The sequence below is a fragment of the Hydractinia symbiolongicarpus genome, chromosome 14 (genome assembly GCF_029227915.1).
Source record: "Hydractinia symbiolongicarpus strain clone_291-10 chromosome 14, HSymV2.1, whole genome shotgun sequence".
Taxonomy (NCBI): domain Eukaryota; kingdom Metazoa; phylum Cnidaria; class Hydrozoa; order Anthoathecata; family Hydractiniidae; genus Hydractinia; species Hydractinia symbiolongicarpus.
In genome coordinates, this window is record NC_079888.1 from 10,152,373 (window position 1) to 10,161,989 (window position 9,617).

Genomic DNA, 9,617 nt, shown 5'->3' on the forward strand with positions numbered 1-9,617 from the left:
TTACTTATAAAGCTTATCTTGTAAACAAAGCGCAGTTCATAATCCTATCAAATCTAATAAAATTAAGTATTTTATACAGTCTGTATGAATATTTGTATGTTTTTAGAAGCTATCGTGTCTCATGTAATGAACACACCTTCGGCTTTTACACTATATAATTGTCTCAGTAATATTTTTGTATCTCTCCTAAAGATTACGTTAGAAATTGGACATGTAGGCACTTAAACTAATTGACTACCAGAAAACAGACATTACTAGTATAATCCATCTGATGTTTAGCACTTTTACTCAATATTATTTCCTTTAAAAGTTTAGGATGCATTGCCAAACAAACTTCACAAGTGATTAGCCAATTTTTGAATAACTTTTTTATCCTTAGTAACAAACGGAATGTTTTCAACCCCTCCTGTTAACAACTTCTTTAATCCTTCTCCTCCTTCTCTTTGGTATATCGCCACCATGTCTCCATATCTAATACCAGCCAACGCTACCTTTTCTACCATATAAGTCGTAATTGCGCCGGCTCGCAAACAATTTGTATATGTGCTTTTAATCAAATTTATATCCAATAAAAATTCGTAATATTCTCTTGCATATTTAAAAGTGAAACTGTGGTTTTCCAACTCAGTGGTATCGACAGATGCGTTCAGAAGAATTTTTTTCAAAGCTTGGCAGTCAGCTAGAGAATTATGATGGTCGAAGGTGTTACCGACATGTTTCTCATAAAGGTTATTTAACGAACAACTTTCTCTTGAACGGGCTTTAAATAAAGGCAAAGTGTCTACAAACCCTGCCACCACTTTCTCAAAGTTTTCTAGTTGATTATGCTCTTTCATTGTAAGCATAATATGTTTTACGTCAAATTGTTTAGCGTTATGAGCTATGAGTACAATCTTCTTCCCGAAAAAAGCTATCCATTCTACAAACCTTTTCAATCCTTCTTCTACCCTCACTGAGGAAATCTCTATTGAGTTTTTATCGTAAAGCTTTCCACGTCGTTTTGATATCCCTGTTACATGTGTTTGCGGTATATTCCCGTTGGGGAGAATATAAACATTAAATGGCGAAGTGGATCTTCCATAGCTGATTGCTGAAATTTGAATTAGTTCGCAATTTGGGAATAAAGTCGTTGTTTCCATATCAAAGATACATAAAATGTATTTGTCTAAATTTAAAACTTTTGTTTTTTCTGGCGAGGACAGTGGTGTTGTTGTGACATTTCCCTCCGCCATTTTAAACTTTAAACTTTCAGCTTTTTATACACTTGAGTTTATCAATTTTATCTAAAGATAAAGCACAAACAAATTATTCATTTTTTTAAATAAATTTCTTAGAATTTCTTTTGTTTCGTTAACAAAACCGGATTAAATTACAGATTGTATTTTACCAATTAAATACCCAGGGTTAATTCAAACCTAGCCAATATTTTCTCTGTAAATACAGCTTGATAGGATTTTTAATATAAATTTTACTTCTTATATATGTTATTATCAAATTGGGGGAGTAAGGTAGCAGTAACCATTTTAAAAATCGGAAATTTTAGATACAAACGTACATTTTGAGACAGCATGGCTAAGTCCAGCTCTTCTGGCAAGGTAGCTAGCCAGGGGCGGATCTAGGGTTAGGAAGCCTAGGCAATTGCCTAATTTTGTGGCAGAAGAAAAAACATTCTATAGATAGAATAATCCATAAAAAACATTCTATAGATAGAATAATCCATAAAAAACAGAATTATATTTGTAAATTTGTTTTTGGCATCCCGCTCATTTTGACATCATGACGATGCGGCGTTTTATCAATTTTTTTATCATTGATATTTTACTCAAAAGCAAACCCGGGGCGATCTTAGGCAAAAATGTCGATTCGCCTACAACGTCCGCGGGTTTTAAAGTTTCGAATGAATGAAAATCACAGATGGAAAAAAAACCGCCTAAAACGTCCGCGGGTTTTCAAGTTCCAATGAATGAAATTTTGAAAGTGGAAGAAAAAACGCCTAAAACGTCCGTGGGTTTTTAAGTTTAAACGCCTAAAACGACCACGGGTATGGTTACATGGACGACAAGTGGTGCTTCTCTTTCAACATGGTTTAGCTGGGTCAGAAGCACCTCAAGTGGCTTGAATAAATCAAAGCAATTGTATGCTAGCTAAGTTAAATGAAGAAGTTTTGAGTTTGGAAACCCTTTCAGATATTAAAGGGATTGGAAATGCTGGAGGGAAGTATTGTTGCCACGTGTGCCATGTTGTTGTCTCAAACCAAACCTTCATCTGCCTCTGCAAAAGACAATAAATTCATTGCTTTAAAGTAAGTAATACTTCATATATTTTAGTTTTTACTGCTGCTTGATTTAAGGCACTTTTGTGTCAAGAACTATTCTTAAAAGTGGTAAAGCACTAGATGTTCTTACAAAACGTGTGATTTAAAAATCTCTTTCTTATGAAAACAAAAGGTTTTAACTTGACCTCGATCAAATGGATTGTTTGTTTATTAAAGCCCATTGCTAAACGAGATAACTGAGGCAATTCATGTAAACACTGTCTTGGCGGTCAAAAAAATATTTGGAGGTGTATGTTAAGTTTGGTGTGAGTGTCCCTAAGAATTTTGACTTTGTTGGAACTTTTAAACAGTAGATTTTATATACAACATCCCACTGCCCGTTTTAAAAACCTTTAAGAACACAAGGAGATCCTTAACTTTCCTATGCTGTTTTTAATTGTGATAAAATTGCTAAAAACAAAAGAATGAAACAATACCTAATCTATGAATAGTCCAAGTTTGTTGTATAATATTTCTTCTTTTTTGTTGAGCAATACAACATATATAATTTTGTTTTAGGAATAGATATATTGATGTCAGCCATGATGAATATTCTTCGGACAATGAAAATCACCATCAATTAAAGAACACAGGAGATTTATTATGAATCCTTATAACTGTAAACAATGGATATATATCTATATATCAAATGGATGGGTATGATATCAAAATAACTTGTACCGATAGAAATGATTTTCACGTAAAATGATACAGATCGAAACAAGAATTGCATGTTAAAGAACGTTCTGCTACATACTGCAAACCAATGAAAATGTCATGTTAACTTATGCATATGAGTCAAATTTGTATATATGTTGCTTTTTATATGAGAATCTTCAGAATTGAACTAGTTACTAAAACTTTCTTAAAAATTTCAAAGTTTTAAAATACTTTTAAACATAATTGACAGGGGCATGTGAGGGTAAATAATATGCAGACATGTTAAATGTCTTGATGTTATTTTTCTGATTTCTAACTCTTTTCTGGCTTAATAAACTACTTAACTTTTGTGGAAATTTTTTAACAATAAAATTAATGCTTAATAGACATTGGTGCAAAACTACACCAGTAACCTTAATTTTAAACTATATTAACTTCATAAAGGGGTAACTACTATATACTTTTTGTAGTCGTTTATTATGCGTTGCTATCTTACACATGCTGCTTTTGTTTTTGCATTTGCAGGTTGTTAACACAGGCTGTAATTTTCCAAACAATAATTCTACGTTGCACTGCTGTTGACTATCTATTCCTAAAATTGTCTTGTAATGTAATTTTTTGTTGTATTATTAGCTATTAGACTTATTGCATTCTTTGAAATAAAGTAACTCCCGAAATTTGTAACTTGGCGATTACTTATACTCGTATTAAATGCGTAAAACGTAAAAAAGATGCTTAGATGATACCAGTGTGGTATGTCATTCAAAGGCACTATGGCAACGCTAACCCTGTTTCGAGTCTAATTTACCAAACGGAGTTTTCCATCCGCATGTTTTAGCGAGGATACCAGTGTTAAACTACGGAGGTTACTTTTATTTATTGGGCTATAAAGACACTTTCGTTTCTAATCTAGGAAGGATTTTTAATAACTAAAAACCTCCCTTTTGGAACGATTTTAGCTCCTTTTATAATAAAAACACAAAACGCCCGCTTTACCTCGTACAAACCACAACCTTTGATATTACTTTGCCAAAAAATCTGTCAAATTTTGGCTAACCAGAAAAAAATCCTAAATCCGCCACTGCTAGCTAGCCTAATTTATTGGTAATCGTTTGAAATTGTTATTCACTTATAAGAGCTCCTTATCCTAGCCAAAATTATTAATTTTTATGTATGGCTTTCTGTTTATTTATATATGGTTTAAAAGTGAAAGTAGCCAAATGCACTTTAGCTACATCGAAATTCTTAATCAATAATTCTTATGCTAATGCAGAAAAGTAGCTATACCTTTTATTATTACTGTCATGAAAACATATTCTACAAATAAAATTGCTTAGTTATTGTTTTAGCTGGATGGGGAATCTGTAGGCTTTTTTTCCTGTATTTTTGTTTAAACCGAAGCTGCGGTAAAGTTTTAGAAAATGGTATTTATACGACATTGTTTTACTGAACTAAACGCTGAAACATTTTCCGAAAAATAAAAAAGCTTGGCAAGCTGTTTTTGCCATGACGGGGTAACAACGAGTTGTAAACTGTGTTTTTATTTTAGATAAATGGGCAGTTTTTGTTTGGAAAATATATTACACCTGAAGCTACGCCTCACTCCATTTACGACATACTGCATACCTGTACTAGAGCACTTTACCTGAATGGGTGCATAGAGATAAAATAATTTACTATATCTCTCTGTGGCGCAGTTTACGGTTCTTATTAATTGCTACACCGGGTGTTCAACGCTGGGTAACACTTTCACTTGTGACTTAACCTGGCGTTTCGCCGCCGGTTCCCCCAGCTAGTATACCCATATTTTTTCTGTTATAACACACTTAACACGATTTTATAGCTATAATACAATTATCTTTCACCGAAAATATTTGGACTCAAAAATTCCCTTTAAATTAAAATTCATGAATAATTAACTAGTTCTGCCAAATATAGCTTTAATCCACGTCCTTGTGACATTTACAGAAATGACGTAATTATTAAAGAGAAACGTTAATGACAATAAAAATGGCGCATAAAGTAAAACTAAACTCCGATCTTCATAGCGCCTAACATCAAGAACTCTAACTTCTGATGCCTTTTCATTTCTCTTTAAAATTTTAACACGAGCTTTGTAAATCATACGGTGCGCGGAATTTTTTTGTTTTATATATTTTTTTTTTTTGACAGCGGCTAGATGCAGCATGATATGGTAATGAGATTTCTTTTAAAAAAAACTGCTTTTGTGAAAAAATATAAAAAAACAAACGTTTTCCGCACACCCTTTTAATACGAACAACCCAAGGTTTGTTTTAAAACAGAAGTCAATATAAAATCATGAGTTTGTAAAAAGTTGAGCTCGTGAAAGCTGCTTATTTTGTTCTTTATTTCATATTTATAAATGAGTATATCTGTTGACTCAGCAAATTAAAAAATTAAACAAACTGTTTCTATGTGCCTGAAGGTCAATATTTTCATAAAATAATAAAAAAAGTTCGTATTGATAATACACTGACTAAAAAATCCATCTGTTTAAACGGCTAACAATGGTTTACTGCCATCTTAAGTGGGAATTTTTTTGTTTGAAACACACTTTTCTAAAAAACTGATACTAATAAAATTATACTACAGACACACAAAAATACCAGGATTTCTCAAAATAAAAACATGGATATTTTCTAGCATGCCGGTTTTCTTGCGGTAACTTTTAATTAATGTTACCAGACAAATAATGATAATTATTAAAATAAAAATGTTATGGAATCGTCATGTTCAGTATAACTTTGCAAAAAAGGGGCTACCGCCATCTTAAGCTGTACTGGTCGTAACATGATCCTTCTTTTAACAATTCATCGTTACATATAAATGTCTTTCATTCCAATTTTGACAAGTGTTCAACCAATTTTTCAAGAACTTTTTTATTCTTAGTAACACACTGAATGTTTTCGACACCCTGTTAACAACTTCTTTAATCCTTCTTCTCCTTCTTTTTGGTATATAGCAACCGTGTCTTCATACCTAATACCAGCCAACACTAGCTTTCCTTGCATATTACTTGTAATTGCACCTACTTTTAAACACTCTGCATACGTGCTTTCAATCGATCTTTTATTTGATAAATACATGTAATATTCCCTTGCATATTTAAAAATAAGACTGTGGGCCTCTAACTCGCCATTGTCGACAAATGCACATCGAAGAATCTTCTTTAAGGCTTTGCAGTCATTCGCGGCATTGTGCCAGTCAAAACTACCTCCAACGTATTCCTCGTAAAGGTTTCCCAATTTGCAACTTTTTTCTGAACGGGCTTTAACCCTATTTGGTCCGGGGTTTTTCAAACATACTATGACCGGGGTGGGGGCGGATTCCGCCCCTCCTCAATAACTTTTCATAGGATTGTTCAAATTGAATCAAACTTGGCACACTTATAGTACGTCATAAAAGGAACAAAATGACGGCAAAAATTTTTTGCTTGCGTCAGCACATTTTCTGTGACGTCATCAGAAGCTTGAAAATTGTTAAAAATGCAACTATCTACTTAAATATAATTACTTTTGTTCTAGAGCGAATTTTTACATTCTGTTTGAAGTTTCTGAAAGCTAAATAAATTTTTTTTAACATATCTTCCGGTTTTTACATGGATCGGATGAAAAATTGCCAAAAATTGCCCGAAAATCCGTTTTTTCCGATTTTCGGGTAAAATCCGACAAAATCGGGAAATCGGATTAGTCACGTGTCAAAATTATTCAAAATGATTCTTCTTGATGAAACTTGATGAAAGTTGTGTTGCAAGTTTCAAGTTGTAAGGATAATCCTAACAGGAGTTATTATATTTTCCCCATTATAAGGATTTCATAGAGATTTTAGGGGTAGTTTCGATGCTAAAAATTTAGCATGCAGGTGTCTAATAGATAAATGTTGAAACTCAGTAAGTATCATAGCCATATAAGAAAGCAATCAGGAGTTATTAAAAAAAAGACCGTCAGGGGGGCGGAATCCGCCACCCCCCGGACCGAATAGGGTTAAATAAAGGTAAGGTATCTACAAATCCAGCGACTACTCTTTCAAAGTTTTCCAGTTTAGAATGTTTTTCCATGGTACGCAAAAGATGTTTGACATCGAATTGTTTAGCGTTGTGAGCAATAAGTACAACTTTCTTTTCGAAAGACTCCATCCATCTTAAAAACCTTTCCAATCCTTCTCGTGCCCTTACTGAAGGAATTCTTTCTAAGTTTTGGTCGTAAAGATTTTCTCTTTGTTTTGATATTCCAGTTACATGATTGTGAGGTATTTTGCCATTAGGAAGAATGTACACATCGAGTGGTGATTCGATTCTGTCATAGCGAATTGCTGAAATTTGGATAATTTCACAAAAGGTAAACAAAGTTGTTGTTTCTATGTCAAATATACATAAAGTATATTCATTCAAGTTTGAAACCTTTACTATTTCTGGTGTAGTGAGTGGTTTTATTTTAATACCAATCTCCGCCATTTTTAACGGTAAACTTTTATTTAAATATATATCGTTGCTTTTATTCAATGTTTTCCTACACGTAACGTTTAAGCTGGAATCGTAGTATATCTTTTGTTTTTCGGCTCAAATATCGATTTAAAATTAAAGTGTTGTTACCGAGGATGAGATAATTTTCTTTCTATATTTTCCCAAATTTATTTTTATATACATATAATTTTTTATATTAAAATGCTGAATATAAGCACTTGTTGCTCATTAAATACGATGGCCCCTATGGTTCACTTTTTCAATTCTTCACTCTTTCATTTTAAAAACACTTTCTCGCCTATGATCGAAATAGTTCTCTTCTGTATTCTCACACTTCTCTTCTTCACTTAACACTTCTCTGCATGTGGCCAAAAACTTTCTCTTTACAACTAAATTTAAAAATCTGGTCCGCAACTTTACACCCATGTCTGTATATTTTTTTTTACTTTTCGCAAGAGATATATTCGGCTAACACGTGCTCAATTTACCAACAGCTTTATTGTAGTAGGTTCCAAAGCACGTGCATGAAAAAAATACTATCACGAATCAATTCAGATCAGTAGCAAATGATTTTATTTATCAATAGAGACAATAAATGGCAAAATAAATGGCTGCCCAGATTCTTTAACCTTATGGTAGTGTCCACCAAGCAAACCACATGCTTTTTCTTTATTATGAATGTGCTGTAAAGAATATCAGGCTGGGATTTTATGTTAAAAAAATAGGTCTTTTGTTTTGAACAATAAGAAAAACTATAATGACCAGCCTGGTTAGTATTTATTCTTAAAAAAAAGGTGATCACCCTCGTCCACAGGACCCTATTAGATAACAGTACCACTGGTTAGACCATCCTGTGTAAATATTAAATAAATAAATAAATTTGTCTTTTCAAAATGTTTTCAAGATATTCCTATTTTTAAACTGCTCTATTTACAAAAGTGCGTAACATATATATTGTCTCGATTATTCATACATAACAATGACGACAAATCCCTGAGGACATAAGGGTGAATAAATGGCATATCTGGTCCCGGACATTAAAAAGATCAATTGTTCTTAGTAATTAACTCTCCAATAATTTTATGTGTAGTGGGTTGTATACTTTAGATAAAAATATATTGTGGTATTCCATTTAAGACATTCCTTTATCTTTTTCAGTACATTTATTCAAAAAATCCAGCTCATTCAATATTCCGGACTAGAATTGCGTCCGGGGAAATATTTCGCTGTAAACGAATCAGAACGCAATATTCAGTGTTTATTCTTAGAAATACTCGTTACTGGAAACAAAAATTCAAAATAACTGTCTGGTTTTTAATACATTAATACATGCTTACATTCAGTATGTTAATTTGCCACGTGTTTTTTATTTCTTATGGAAATCTAAAAGAAATTTCGCACCTAATTCGACGCCGAATTCGCCATTTACAATTCGCTTCATTAAAATCCTCCTTTGCGTTTCGGCGAAAAGAATTATTCAAATTTAAAACAAACGAAACTGGTCATGCTGAGATACATTTCGTCTGTGAAATCGCTGTCGAATTCCTCTGGTGTAATTTAATTGACTCTCAAAAATAAATGAACAAAATTGAATCCTACTTTTTCGCGTAACACCCAAAAGTTCAGGCTTGTCTAATTAAATCAATTTCCGCACGATACGCACAACATTTACTTATCCGAAAAAAATAAGTTTAAATCTGTTTTTTTTTTAACACAGTCATATAAGCTGCTGTTAAAATAAAACTGCTATTCATAAACAGCTTTAAAAAATGTGTGTGTTGTTTTGTAAAGGATACCCGTTGCTTACGAAAATGATATCTCAGATCGATATGTATGTTTCCTAATTTAGAACTTGCAAGCTAACCTAGTTAACTAAGCTTTCTTCAAACGAAAGCTTAGGCGCAAACAAATGTCAAAACAAATCCCTAATATTCCAATCCACCTCACACCCCGAATTACAATCAACCAATGGGCACAAGGCCGGCGTGGTCACATGTTACCGTCTTAAATAATAAAAGAATTAATTACATTTGTTTAGGTGAGTAGACCCATTCTCGCTTAAAACAAAAGATTTCCCGATATTGGCCACGTGAACAAAGAACAATAGAATTAACCAATTAAAAAGCACAGTCAGAATACTGACCGCAAAAAAATCGTTTG

The 9,617-nt window shown here is 32.8% G+C and overlaps 2 protein-coding genes across 2 annotated transcripts; both read right to left on the reverse strand.

Annotated features, from left to right (window-relative positions):
* Positions 1-1,269, reverse strand: LOC130624974 (uncharacterized). Its single transcript, XM_057440047.1, has one exon. It carries the CDS (start codon positions 1,230-1,232, stop codon positions 336-338), a length of 897 nt encoding a protein of 298 aa, XP_057296030.1. The 5' UTR covers positions 1,233-1,269; the 3' UTR covers positions 1-335.
* A 4,005-nt stretch (positions 1,270-5,274) lies between these two features.
* Positions 5,275-7,898, reverse strand: LOC130625611 (uncharacterized). The gene has a single exon (XM_057440713.1). It carries the CDS (start codon positions 7,446-7,448, stop codon positions 6,939-6,941), a length of 510 nt encoding a protein of 169 aa, XP_057296696.1. The 5' UTR covers positions 7,449-7,898; the 3' UTR covers positions 5,275-6,938.
* Positions 7,899-9,617: the final 1,719 nt, after the last annotated feature.

What these genes read in the sequence shown, in the direction of transcription:
- LOC130625611 (XM_057440713.1), bottom strand. Translation starts at nt 7,448, where the DNA reads ATGGCGGAGATTGGTATTAAAATAAAACCACTCACTACACCAGAAATA.
- LOC130624974 (XM_057440047.1), bottom strand. Translation starts at nt 1,232, where the DNA reads ATGGCGGAGGGAAATGTCACAACAACACCACTGTCCTCGCCAGAAAAA.